We start from the raw sequence: 14,888 nt of genomic DNA on the forward strand, positions 1-14,888 counted from the left end.
CAAGAATAAAAGCCATTTGCTCCTGAGTGTGAAGAAGATGACAAAAAGGAAAGTGTAAGAAGCATATTTTTATACTTAATTTTTTTGGTTCCAGGTATCTTGTGCTTGCCAGGCAGGCTTTTATGCCACTAAGCTAAATCCCTGGTCATGAAACATATTTTTAATCTTGTTGAAGCTTATCTTAAAATACCTTGAAACTAAAGAGTTGTATGTTGAGATGAGCACCTGTAGTCCCAGCAAATCTGAAGCTGAGTCAGGAGGATTGCTTGAGCCCAGGTGCTCAAGTCCAATGTGGGCAGACTCCAGAGAATGGACTGACTAGTGGTTCTTGCAAATGTTAGTGGAGATGTAATCTGTAGGATTTTCCCTTGTGTGAGGAATCAAACTGGGGGCCTTATGCTACAATTTTATCCAAGAACTTTACTAGATTTAATTTTATGTTAAGATGGATGTTGTTTTGTTAGGACTCTCAATGCAGAATAACATGGTTTGAGTGTTCTGTGTCTGATCTTTTCACCCTTAGCCCTGTTACTATTTTTATTGGGTCATTTTGTAAAGCGTGAGCTACTCCCACCCAACATGCATATTTTGAAGCTCCTGAACACACGCACGCACGCACGCACGCACACTCTCACATCTTTGGGCTTGGATTTAACAGGTAGGCTCATTCTAGTGCTCATCATTTGTTACGAATCTGAACAATTTGGAAATTTTAATTTAGAAAATTTGGACAATTTAATTTACAGTGCATATAAATTTTACTATGTCTTGACATTATGCCTTGCATTAGAATTAATGTTGAACATCAGGATTTGATAAATCAGGGAGCTGGTAAATGACCTTGGGGACATCCAAGTCTTCGTATGTCTGACTACTCTTGATGTTCTGATTGGCTGTTTTAAGTTGGACATCATTTTATGGAGGTTTACTTTGCAACATTTTAAATATCATTAATTTATACATGGGTATAATAAGATAGTGTCCCACTTTGGGAAGCTGCATGTTGTCACTTCATGGTGCCATCTGGTTATCTGTTCCCTGTGCTAAGCCAGGGTTGGAAAATATGGGACAGAATCTGGCTCACAGCCTGTGTGTGTAAAGAAAATTTGGCTGGAGCATAGCCATGCTCATTTGTTTGCATATTGACTATATCTGCTTTTGTGAATAGTGTTGCCCACAAAACTAAAAACACTGTCATTGATATATTAAGGTAAGTGTCAGGACCCCAAAAGGCACTATTGATCAATATTTTGATGAATCTGCACATAAGATATGTGTGTGTGTGTGTTTAATGTATGTGTATTTTGGGGGAGTTTGGTTTTTTTTTTTCGGTGCAGCATTGAAGGATTGAACCCAGGGCTTTGCCACTGAGTAAATCCATAGCCACCCTATTTTGAGACATAATCTTACTAAATTGCTCAGGCTGGTCTCAAAGTTATGATCATCCTGTCTCTGCCTCCCAGTGTACAGAGATTTCAGATGTGCTATTAGACTTGGCTATGACAATAAGTGTTTAAGAAATACTTAACAGAAAAAAAAACACGTGTCAGTCCTTAATGAGAACACTACACTTTTAATTAATTAATTAAGTAAGTAATCTAGTCATTTGAGACAGAGTCTTGCCATGCAGTTCAGGCTGGCCTTGTACTCACTTTGTAGCCCAGGCTGGTCTTGAACTTGGAAATGATTCTCTTGCTTCAGCCTCTCAAGTACTGGGATTATAGGAATGTGCTGTCACACCCGCCTCACACTAATTTTAGCAAAGATCATTATGGGCATTATTGGATTTAATTAAGTTTTGTGAATTTCTGTTTTCTGAGATGATTGGGTACCGTACTTTAACTTTTTTGTGGCTTCAGAGTGAGAGTTTACATGCTAAATTCTTTAGTTTATTGAAGGTGTTATTAAGGTCATGAGAAATGTGGTAGTGCATTTAAGTAAATATAAATTTAGATGTAACTTGCACTCAGTCCCCAGCATTGCACACAAACAATTGAGATGTGCCTTAGGACCAAAGGATAATTTATTTGGTTTAAAAAGATGAAGACTACCATCTCTATAGTGAGACAACTGAGATTGATGTGAATCAGTTTCAGAATGAGTCTTTTTAACACATAATGTGGTTTATTTTAGGATTTGTTAACTTTTGGTTCCCTCTTCCATTATTTCTATGTAAAAAGTTCATTTCGTGTCATTAACCTGTTAATGAGTTCATAAATTACCCTTCTGTGTATACATGGAATAATTTTTGGGGGGGAGGGTACTGGGGTTGGAACTCATGACTGTGCGCTTGCAAAGCATGCACTTATGCCATCGAGCTAAATCCCTAGCCCTTATACATAGATAATTTGAAAAATTTTAAAATACACAGAACAAATGTATGACTTAAGCCATTTTTAAGTGTATAGTGCAGTGGTGTTTAGCATACTCATGGTGTTGTGCAGCCATCACCACTAAGAAAGAGTTGTTTTTGGATTACTTTATGGGATGTGTTAGGGTATGTAATAACATTTTTAAAAGATCTTTGAATATTAAACATTTTTCATGGATTTGTCTAGCTTTGAATGGATGGTTTTCCTTCGTGATTTTTAAATTAGAAACTTTTATGAAAACAAGAGGGCAGAAGTTCTGAATGACTTTGTAAGTGTTCCATGATTATTGAATTTAATACCCTGAAAACATCATTGTATACCTTTCTTTGTATTAAAATTTTAAGGGATGAGTTGAAAATAAATCCTTATTTTCTTTCTTTCTTTCTCTCTCTTTGTTTCTCTTTCTGGTTCCAGGGACTGAACTGACAACCTTGCACTTGCCCATATTGGCATTTCCTGAGAATTCTGATGCTAGTGGTATAACAAAACAAAAGCAAATCTTAAAAATTAGATGTTTAATAAACTCAGGGATTAAAGCAAAATTTTAATCTTGTTAGGAAAAAATAAAACTTCAGTATATAAAAATTTTAAAAGATTTCAGCTTGGCTGTACCTTGAGCAGTGATGTGCAACTGGGAGTGGGACAGAGGAAACAGAGGAGGATGAAGGGGTGCTAAGAGACCAGGACTTGCTTTTGTTTATTGAGAAGCTAATTTCTTTTTCTTTTTTTTTTTTTTTTTTTTTTTTTGGTCTTTTTCCATTTTATCAGTACCAGGGATCGAACTCGCGGCTGCCTGCTTGCAAGGCAGGCGCTTATGCCGCTGAGCTAAATCCCCAGCCCCATAGAAGCTAATTTCTTAGGAGAAACTTTTGGTCCTTTTTCTGAGGAAATGGTCCTATTTGTATATATTAGGCAATTTATACCTATTTAATAATACTTAATAATTACTGTGTGAGGTTCTCACTGACTTCTGTTTTATTTGAGATGGTGTTTGGAATAAAAGCCTTTATTTTTTACTAGTATATGTTTGTGACACACAATAATAATATTCCTCCTGAGGAATTGGCACATACATGTATAGTGTCTTGATCATATTTACTCCTACGTTTCCTCCCTTCAATCCCCTGCCTGTCTCCACATTCATCTCCATTTGTGAAACGAAAGCCTTTAAGAACATGGTGCCTGGGGACTCCGTCGAGGTCCACAGTCATGCTAAGCATAGGCTCAGCTGCCGGGCTAACACAGCCAGGCAGGGTTGTGTGGGGATACGAGGGCTGGCGGTGTTGCGTTGGCTGTGCTGTTCTTGCATTCCTGCAGTCAGGTAATTTTCTTGCTCGCACTTCTCTTAAGGGTAGGGTTACAGGCATGTACTACTGTGCTAGGCAAATGATAATTGCATTTTATATACCATTATTGTTACTTTAACTAGAGAAACATTTTTGGTGTTAATGAAACTTGGTTCCAAGTTCTCATTAGTGTGTATTCTTCTATGGAGAGTGAATAATGTCAGCTGTGAATGACATAAATTATTTTATTAATATCTCATGTGTGTAATACCAATTTTTCTAGATAAATATATATGAATTTTTTTACCTATGTGAATCACATGTAACTATTGCCCCAGGTTCAGTCTGTTAGCAGTTTCTTCATGTCTTTCAGGCTGATTCAAAAAGTACTAGCATAAGGCTATGATTTATTATAATGCAATCATATTAATGATGGGATCTTTTGAATGTCTTTGGAATATTTTGTGGTAAATTCTGTGTCTCTGTAGTAGCATGTGTCGTGTGCATGTGCTTTCTTTCTATTAATACTTTAAAATTTAGCAAAAAATTGCCTTTTTGTGTAAGTTTACCATTTAGTGTTTCTAATGATTTTTTGTGTGTGAAGTCAGTTTTAAAATTGGTTTATGTGCCTTTGCACTCATGTGCTTATCTGAATTTTAAAGTATGTACATATGTACATTAAACTCATGACCTCACACTTGACAGGCAGGCATTTGTGCCATTGAGCTATATCCTCAGCCCAACATTATTGTTTTAAAAGTTTAAATTATAAATTTAACTAAAGATTTACACACATTTATGATTATCATGTGTCATTGTGATGCCTTGTCAAATAATCAGGTTAACATCTTGTTCTTCAATTAGCTGTGTGGTTTATTAAAAAATAAACCAGAAAAAGAAAGAAAGAATAAAAATTCTTAAATAAAATTTTTATTCTTTCTTTCTTTCTTTCTTCTTTTTTTCTTCCCCCTGGTCTTTTTGAGCAGGGTTTCACTTTGTAGTTTAGGCTGGCCTTGAACTCACTTTGTAGGGTAGCAGGCCTCAAACTGACAGTGATCTTCCTGTCTCAGACTCTTGAATGCTGGGATTGTGGCCATGTGCTGCCATGCCTAGCATTTCTTTATGATGAAAACATGTAAATTTCTCCTAGGATTTTGGAATATATACCACATTATTGTTACCTGTAGCTATCGTACTGTGTAATAGCACACATTACCTATTAAAAATAGTGTTCAGATCCAAAGTCTTGTTTTGCTTCTTGTAAAAATGTAGTATATTTGAATATCTGCAGTAAATTTAGTGAAAAGTTCATAAGCAACCGTAATAAAGCTATGCAGTTACGACAATTGGTAGGAATAAAACTTTGGTTTGAAAGGCATTGATTCTAGGAGACAATTTCTATCTCTAGATGATTTTTAGAATACTTTATGACAATTTGAGAGAAGGGTAAATCAATAATGAATTAGGAAACCTTTTTTTTTTTAATGTAAAAATATTTCACATTCAAAATTGTGTTTCCATCTCAGTGTCCTGATAGATTTCTGTTTTGATTTTCTACTGACAGGTCACATTTAGGGCAGGCAAAACATAAGAGATATAGCCCTCCTGAGAGTAGAAAATCTAATTCTAAGGCACCCAAAGTGCAATCTAATACTACTTCTGAACTATCAAGGGGACACCTTTGTAAAAGGTAAATCTTCATATTATTTATGCATTTTAATGGCAGAATTATTTGCATTCAAATCATTGCATTATCTTAATGCTTGTCAGGTTATCCCAAAATGTTACATGTGTTTTTATTTTCTGTATGTAACATTTAGTATGAATAGTAGTCACCTTTGCAGTGATGTTAGTGCAGCATGCTTCTAGGTCAGCGATGGCAGACCTTTTGGAGTTTTCAGTGATAAAAATAGCCCACCATGGCACGTGTACCACAGGCTTGCCACTACTGCTCTAGGTGATGAAGTTTCTCCTTGATTAGACAACTGTGAAGAGAGCTTTTCTTTTTTAGAGAGCTATTTGACCATCTTCTTGAGTTTTTACTGCCTGAGCCACCATTCAGGTCAGTGATCCCCAAGGTCTACCTGAGTGGGTGGGGGCGGGATCCTAAGAAAAGAATATTACTGTGGAGATTTGGTAGACCTGAAAGATGAAAATTTTTGTCTTCATTTTTTTGAAAATACGTATGTTACTGCTTGCTTCTCCTAAACTTTGAGAAAGCATTGCTGTTCAACTTTCCACTGGTTCTGAACCACTAAGCATTCTTTCTCTTGTAAGGTTAACTGTTGTTTTGTGATTGAGGGTATTATTGCTAATAATCTTTGGGCTATATAGAGCACCTTTATCTTGAGTGAGATATTTCACCATCCAGAATAACCTAATTTTGAGCCACTGGAAGACCTGTGTCTTTTAAATACTTTGACTTATCAGGAAAATGTTTGCTTATTTTTCCCCAAATACTGATTTCCAGAGGTTTAAGAGATTAGGAAGTGTATTTTGTGACAGGTTTACTCATGATAGTCTGTTACTAACTTTTTTTTTTCTTTATCTAACCGCTTAGAAGCTGCAGTACATCATCTGCTGTCACAGTTCCACAACCAGAGGATTCAGACAGAGCGAATACTTCAGAAAGGCAAAAAACGGGGCAGGTGCCTAAGAAAGACAATTCTCGAGGAGTGAAACGCAGTGCTAGTCCAGACTACAACAGGACCAATTCTCCTAGCTCTGCCAAAAAAGCCAAAGCACTTCAGCATACTGAGTCTCCCTCAGAAACAAATAAGCCACATAGTAAGTCAAAGAAGAGACATTTAGAACAAGAGCAACAACTGAAATCTGCACAATCACCATCAACAAGCAAGGCTCATACCAGAAAGAGTGGGGCCGCTGGTAGTTCACGGAGTCAGAAAAGAAAAAGGACAGAAAGTTTTTGTGTAAAGAGTGGTTCTGGTTCTGAACTAACTGGTGCTGAAGAGAGATCTGCAAAACCTACCAAGCTGGCTTCAAAATCAGCCGCCTCAGCCAAAGCTGGGTGTAGCACCATCACTGATTCTTCCTCTGCTGCCTCTACTTCCTCCTCGTCCTCTGCTGTAGCCTCGGCCTCTTCCACTGTGCCACCAGGTGCCAGAGTGAAACAAGGAAAAGACCAGAACAAGGCCAGGCGATCTCGTTCAGCATCCAGTCCCAGCCCCAGAAGAAGTAGCAGGGAGAAGGAACAGAGTAAAACTGGTGGCTCTTCAAAATTTGATTGGGCTGCTCGTTTCAGCCCTAAAATTAGCCTTCCTAAAACAAAACTGTCTCTTCCAGGGTCTTCTAAGTCAGAGACATCAAAACCTGGACCTTCTGGATTACAGGCCAAATTAGCAAGTAAGTTCATGGAAAGAGCTTTTGTTTGGTTTATCAGATGTAAGTAGGCATTCACAGTAATGTTTTTCAGTCTGAGCCACATTAAACTATCACATTTTAGTGTCTGTTTCTTTTGTTTTGTTTTGTTTTGTTTTGTTTGGCACCAGGGATTGAATTCATGACATTGAGCTTGCAAGGCAGGCGCTTAGGCTGCTGAGCTAAATCCCTGGCTTTGTTTCTTTGTTTTTGCATCATCTGCTACTTCAGGTATTTCCTGATTTCAGGATGTAAAATTGAATTTTCTCTATACCAGATACAAAAATTACCATTTTAGTTAAGAGCTGCTCTTAAAAAAAAAAAAAAAAAAAAAAAAAAAAAAATTGATCTCTGATCATAGTTAACAGCAACTTTTTTTTTTTTTTTTAGTGTATATTCTATTTATTTGTAGTAATGGTTGTGACTGAACCTGGTCCTCACGCATGCTAGGCAAGTGCTTTTCCTCTGAGTTACATCCCTTTATAATTTATTTTGACACAGGGTCTCACTAAGTTGCCCAAGTTGTCCTCGGACTTGAAATCTCCCTGCTTTGGCCTCCTGAATGTCTGAGCTTACATACCACCCCACTTGGCTAATATTCTGTATTTTTGATGTGTTGTAGCAGTGAATTACGTTAGTAGGATAAATTTAGCATAATATAAATTAAAAATCTGTTTGTATGTAATGTTTTATGGCCTTTAAGGAACTTAGTCTAAAAATGAAAACCTCTTACACTGCTTTGGGTCCAAGGTCCAAAGTTAGTGGGAAAGAACATTGCCTTGTTGGAGTTTCAAGTGGAATTAAAACAAAAACAAAAACACGCTTAAGTTTTAGGATAATAGATTCAAGCAAAGAAACAGAAACCAAGTAAGAGAAACAGGGTTGAGTATGTTCTTTTACAGCCAGCCTGCTGTGCAGTCACCTTGCCTTTTCCCTGAAGGATGTCTTCAGAAGCCTTGTTCAGAACAGAGCACAACTGGTGCTTACCACTTTCAGAGTGCTGTGCCTTCCCCATCCTTCCCCTTCCCTCCAGTTCCTTCCCTCCCCTCTCCCTCCCCCTCTTCTTCCCCTTTTTTTTCTTCCCCTCCCTCTTGCCTTCCCCCTTCTCCTTTTCCTTTTTGTGGTAATGCTAAAACTTTTCTTGTTTGTCCTCTTCTTTCTCTTTCTCATTCTGTCTACCATCTTCCTCTCTTATCCCTCCTTCTTCTCTATTTCAGGAAATCTAAAAAGAATAGATAACTTAAGGAGTACTTACCCACATTTTAAAAGAGCATTTTGTTTTTGTTATATTTATTTCAATTGTCTTTGCCTCTTTTGAGTCTGGTAAAAAGATTTTGGATTCAGATGGATAGATAGATAGATAGATAGATAGATAGATAGATAGATAGATTTTTTTGTTTTTGTACCAGGGATCAGACTTGCTACCTTGTACTTGCCAGGCAGGTGCTTCCACCACTGAACTAAATCCCAAGATCTATATTTTGAAAGGGCTATGGACCTTTTCTTGGTTATTGAAAAATTAGTGTCTACTAGCATTTTCGTCAGGGTTAGTAGTAACAAATTGGCCTCCCTTAATACTGAATCAGAGATCTTGACTGTATTTAATGGAACACTAGTCCAGTGATGGCAAAACTTTTGAGTTTTCAGTGGTATAAACAACCCACTGTGGCACATGTGCTATGGGTTTGCCCTACTGCTGTCGTCCATAAGTGCTTTCACTTGATTCAGTGTTAGGTAAACTGTTGAAAAGCATATTAGAGTCGCTGTGTAAAATCTTATGATTTACCTGTATTGTGAGATTATTGTTTTTACTTTTAGATTGTACAACTTTGTTCTATTTTGTGTTTTAAATATGGAGTACATCTATATAAAATCTCAGTTGAAAGTAATAAAGATTCAGAATAGTATCTTGAAATGAAAAAGAAATCCGAGATCAGGTTAAAAAAGAACACTAATTCTCTCTCTGTCCTGCCAAGGTTTTCTTGACAATTGGAATTGTTTGTTGCCCTCCTTAAAGAGTAGGAATATGTGTGTGTATCTTTGTGTGGTCTGTCCATTTAGTAGCTCTGTGGTTTTTTCGATAACCAGTGAATCAGGTTAAGTTACATGGGATCCACTGTGCTTTCTGGTCGTCTTCACTTGAGGAGCTCATCTCCCGTTGCTTTTACTTGTAGGGGTGTAATGAATTTCTTCATAAGATACTCTAGGTGATAATGAATTTATTCATAAGATACCTGTGTGTTCTGCTGTCACTAAATTGCTTTTCCTGTTTTGATGCTTCTACTTTAGCTCTAATCTCTAATTATAGCCCAGGCTGTTTAAATAGGGCTTTGAGTGGTTTTGTTTTGTTTTATTACTGGGAATTGAATTCAGGACCTGGTGTTTGTCATGCAGACTGCGCCACTGAGCTTATCCCTGGCCCTGAAACAGGACTTTGAACTGGCATTTGTTGAGTATCTTGTCAGTGCCAGGAATTTTGCATAATTTAGGCCACGTACTTTAAAAATAATGTTGCTTTAGTATAGTTACTAAGGAAATTTATTCCAAGGATGCAAAATAAATTCTCAGAATTCTGCATCTCTAACAGCACCAAGTGCGAGAAAACGAAGCCCTGGAGAACAACCCTGTTCCATCCACAATGGGTGTGGACAGCTCACCTGCCTTTAGTCACTGCATGACCAATTCTCCACATCTGGTAATAGAAAGTAAGAAAGGGCAAATAAGCACTTCTACTTCTTTGAAGAGAAAATGAAAATGCAAAAGCATAGATTTTTATCAAAATCATACCATGGATATAAACACTACCAAGTTAGTCTCTGTTATATACACTGATGAGGCTTACTTTGAAAATACTGCATGCTTATTTATTTGCCTTATTTTATGACACCTTGAGTTAGAGGTTAGTGGGTCAGTATATGTGACTCAGAAGCCTTGACACTTGATTGTTGTTTTTTTTTTTTTCTTTTTCTTTTTCTTTTTTTTTTATTGCTGTTTTTTGTGGTACTGGAGATCAGACCCAGGGACTCATGCACACTAGGCAAGTGCTCTACTGCTCAGGTCCAACCTCAGCCCATTGCACTCCCCCCTCCCTGACCTATGTCCTTATATGTGACTGCTGTAACATATTTGGGTCCTTAGTGATACTACAACACTAGAGAAAATGAAAACTTCATCTTCCTTTGCTGCTTGTTGATTAATCTTTAGGATGAATGCTATGGGGACTCAAGGGTTCGTGTACCATTCACCATATATTTGCTTCTTTTGAAAAAGGGGGAAAATGCTTCAAACAAAATAATAGAAAGTATTTAGTTGTACTATTCAGTGGTCCTGAATACTTTAGATGCATCATGTTACTTGCTTGCCATTAGTACTTCAAGGCAAGTTATCTGTCTAGGGTCATAGAAATAAGAAAGTGATAGAGGTAAAAGTGAAATGCAGACCATCCAGAAAATTGTTCTTGAGAACAGAATACATAGCAATGAGCAGTCAGCTGAATGTGGAGAGGATTCTTGGTCAGACAGGGCAGAGTGTATTTTAGGCATGACTGAGTATGTTACCTGAGTTTATATAAGAAGCTGTAGAATTGACAGCTAATTTAACTTGAGGTTATAGGGGCAAAATGAGGATATTGTGGTGATTACTGTTTGAAGTACTGATATTTTGGAGAAAGAGTCCTAAGTAATAGAGCTAAAATACTTGGTTTGAATCCTAATTCTGTCATTTTACTAGATGGTGATCATGGGAAAGTATATCAACTTTATATTATAAAATGAACATAGTAGTCATTTGAAGAATAAAATATGTGCAGAGAACTAGCATGGATATTGTAAAACTTAGAATGTAAATGGAAGTTAAATATGTATCTTAAGGCACAACATGTTCAAAGTGACATTTCCTTAAAGACACTTTTTTTCCCTCCCCTTTCTTTGAGACAGGTTTCACTATGCAGTTCAGGTTGACCTTCAACCAACCACGCCTAGCAGAACAGCAAAGGATCTGTAAATATTGGCCATTGACTAGTTTCAGGTGGCTGTTTTTTAGAATTAAAATACTCAGATCTAATGTTACATTGTATCCTGCTACTTTAGTGAAGTTGAGAAAAACATTGAGCTGTAGTTTTGATAATGAGCTTTTCCTTCATGTTAATAATCCTCATTATTAAGGTATAAACAAGGCAGAATTAGATTGAGTAAGGGGAGGATTTGACCTCATTGGCTGTAAATCATTTTGGGAAAATTGTATAAATTATGTGATAGTCCCCTTGTGAGGCACAGAACACTTCAATTTGAGTAGATTAGTTTTTTTCTGATGGTATTCCTCCAATTTTTAAGATTGAGTGTGGTGGCACATGCCTGTAATCTTAGAGGCTGAGGCAGGAGAATTGCTGAAAGTTTGAGGTCAGCCTAGGCTACATAATTGAGTTTAGGGCCAACTTGAACTACATAATGAGACTATATAAGTAAGTGAATCTTACATAAGTAAGTGAATCTTAATCCAAGTGTGATAATACCTTGCCTCAGGTAGGTTTGTTCTAAAATACTGCTAGTTAGCAAAAAGAGTTAAAGTTTTTTTTTTAAATTGTAAAAGTGACAGTACCTTTAGGATACTTTGTGAAAAACTATTCTTCAAGGTCACATACTACTCAAGGAGATTCCGGGTCATGTGAACATAGTGAGAGCTATGGGAAAGCCAGGGATGCTGGCATGTACCTTTAATCCCAGCTCTTGAAGGAAGCTGAGAGGAAAATCGATGAAAGTTCAGGGCCAGCTGGCTACAAAGCAGGTTCTAAACCAGCCTGGGCTCCACAGGGAGACCCTGGCTTCAAAATGAAGCAAGCTAGCTGCGTAACCTAGTATTTTATAGGGTTATTTGACCAACTGTTGGTACCTTAGGAGTTAGTATTGGTGCATGAAATATAATTTGAGAAACCACATGATGTGAAGTCACTTGAGCGGAAGGCCTTGTCCAATGTGTTCCTTTGGTAATTAATGATTGATAGACTGATGAATACATTCTTGATGAGAAGCTAGGACTGGCAGGCGAGCTAGTAAAGTCAGCTACCTTAGGTGATGGGCTTCGTAAAGATTCCTGTTTGCAAGCGGCCCCTGATCCAATTAGCTGTGGGATAGAGGTAACCCTTTATCACTTAACAGAGGTCTCCAGAGAATTCCAGAATGGATAGTGATAGGAGTGTGTGTGTGATTTTGAGGAATGAAACTAGAGAGCACTGAGCTTTCCTAGGGTCTACTTCCTACCCGCTTTGGGTAAAGTTTGGTACAGGATTTTGGTAGGTTACCCAGGCTGGACTTGAAGTTAACTGGCCTCAGCCTCCTGAAAATTTTAATGTGTTAGGGACTTTCCAGTAACTTTCATTTAACAGTAACATCATTTAACTGAAGTAAACAGATACTCTGTATAACAGCATAAATGTAAGTTCTCTGTGTTGATAAAGATGTTTTAAAAAATATTCTGTAATATTTCAGTGTAATACTTTATAGTTTGGATAGTTTGGCTTCAAAATACATATTTTCTACTCTGCCTTTTTCCTAAAGTAAGCTAAACTTCTGCAAAATTGCAGTAATTTCAAAATGAGTAGTAGATGTTAGGACAGAATTACAAGAAATGATGATCAAAATCTGAGTAAGATATTTATTTGTAAAAAATATGAAAGGTCTTCAATGTCTCTTAGCCCTATGTTACTCTGTTAAAGTGGACCTCTCGTACACATTATTAATATCATAGTGAGAGATGCTTACTAGCTTTTTCTGTCTTGAGTTTCATATTGTCCTGATGACTTACATTGTTAAAGTTAGACAAAAATAAGGTAAATGCCTGCTTCTAGGATGGTAATTCTATTTGGATGTCTGTAGCAGAGAGGGAGGAAGTAAGAATGTATTGAGTAAGAGAGAAGAGTGTAGAAGCTAGACTCCTGGTTTTTACCTCTGTGCATCTCGGAGAGTCACCTGTACTGAGTGTAGAGAGTTGGATTGTCTTTGAGCCTGTGGTGTTTGGCAAGGAGCTTTAAAGGAAAAGGCAGGAATGTCAAGTTTTCTCTATTATGAAGCAGCTGTTAGAGTACTTGAGATTTTAATTAGTTCTAGTATATAACCACTTTGCAAAATTATCAGCAAAATATTTTTGAAGCTTTTTAAAAGTCATTACTTTAGAATGGGTTACCAGCAGAACATTAGAAGGGAATAAATATTATTAGCCTCTTTGTTTTCTTTTACATTGTTCATGAATTACAAATGGCCATGTTACATACAGGTTTGTATATGCCAAGTCAGAGCAGGACTGAGAGGCAGAGGAAACGTGTTTCTGGCCTAGTGACTTGAAAGCAGAGGGACCCAGGGAGGAAGCATAGGGGGGATGAACCTCTGGAAGCTACGCACCCCATGACCAAACAGACCAGCTTCTTCTATAGGCAGGTCAGGTCACTTTCCTGCCTACCAGCACTTGAGACTCTTGGAGGACAGGCACATGATTTAGAGACTAGAATACCAAAATAATCAATTACGGGAAAAAGCAGACAAGACTGCAGTTTTTAAAAAAATAATGTCTTACATAGCTCTTTGAATTTAAATTTCTTTTCTGTGCAAGTAAATATAATGAAAAAAATTGGGAAGGATATACATTAAAGAGATTACCCTTGGCGAATGAAACCTTTTTCTTCTTTGTACATTTTGTTATTTTTTGAATTTTTAAAAAAATAAAGACATTTTACCATCAGAAGTGTCAAAACTTATTACAGAACACGAAGGCAAGAATATGAAAGAAAAAACTTTAACATTAATGTTCCATAAAATGTAATTAATCTAAGTTAATTCTTTGATTTGGTGCATGAGAGAAGTTGTACTGAGATTTACTGTCTTCCTCTTCTTGGGCTGTTCTCTTGTGAAACCTCCTCTGATGTTTTTAGATACTTTTCCTTTGGCTGGTAAAATTCACAGGCAAGATTCTTTCAAACTCCTGCTACAAGGTGAAGGCCGAATTTTGGGAACTGAGTTGGGAGAAGCAGCCTGGAGGGAGGTGGGATGCACATTATGGGGTCTGCTGGCTGTGTATTCCTGTACCTCCCTCAGCTTTTCTGTTTTGTTGGGTCAAAGGAGAAACAGTTGCCCTGCTGTGTAAGTAGAGGAAGGGAATCTGAGGCCTTCATGGCCTCTTTGATTTTCTTCCTGTTCTATTTTTGTTCTGTTTGTTCTTTTGAGACAAGTTCATCACGTGCAGATTGGCCTTGAACTTAGCTATACCCCCAGGCTGATGTTCTGGGGTTGCAAGCCTGTCCCAACCAATAACCTGTTAAATAAACTGTTAATCAGACCTTAGTTTTAACCCAGAGTTACCTAAGATCCGTTCGTGAGCCTTTTTGGGTTTATTTTTAGTCTAATTAGTAGTTATTTCAGTTTTCTGCTTTCGGCTTTGTGGTCTTTGCAGTCCATTTAGGCCTGGTATTTTGGCTTTTATGTGCTACAGTTAGTTGGTTTAGCCTGTTTTGTAGGACTGGACATTTACATTGTTCTTAATTTTTAAATTAAGTGTAGCTTTGTAATTTGTATATTTCTTGTTAGGTCCCTAGTTATGTGTAAATACAGAAATTTTGAAATTAATTGCCCATAGAAACATGAATTTACATTGCTATCAATGGTGTCAAAGTGCCTGTTTATTTATTTATTTGGTACTAGGGATTGAACTCTTGACATTGTGCTTGCAGGCAGGAGCTTACACTGCCGAGCTAAGTTGCCGACCAAAGTGCCTGCTGATTTACGTCCTCACTAATAACTGTGTTCCTTCAGTTTTTATTACTATACTGTTTATTTAACCATTCCTATTATTGGACATTTAGCTACTT

At 37.2% G+C, this 14,888-nt stretch overlaps 1 protein-coding gene across 34 annotated transcripts in view; it reads left to right on the plus strand.

The window, feature by feature from the left end:
* The window catches only part of Trip12 (thyroid hormone receptor interactor 12), a 136,536-nt gene that overhangs the window by 47,351 nt on the left and 74,297 nt on the right, over nucleotides 1–14,888 (plus strand). For 23 of the 34 annotated variants that reach the window (XM_063237144.1, XM_063237155.1, XM_063237140.1 and 20 more), the window contains 2 exons: nucleotides 5,223–5,348; nucleotides 6,219–7,021. In XM_063237144.1, the coding sequence (XP_063093214.1) occupies nucleotides 5,223–5,348; nucleotides 6,219–7,021 (929 nt within the window). The remainder of the gene's footprint in view (nucleotides 1–5,222; nucleotides 5,349–6,218; nucleotides 7,022–14,888) is intronic. The other 11 variants (XM_063237166.1, XM_063237165.1, XM_063237169.1 and 8 more) reach the window with 2 other exon arrangements.

Source organism: Cavia porcellus, unplaced genomic scaffold, assembly GCF_034190915.1.
Source record: "Cavia porcellus strain 051 isolate PalLab524CR breed Dunkin Hartley unplaced genomic scaffold, mCavPor4.1 scaffold_26, whole genome shotgun sequence".
Lineage (NCBI taxonomy): Eukaryota > Metazoa > Chordata > Mammalia > Rodentia > Caviidae > Cavia > Cavia porcellus.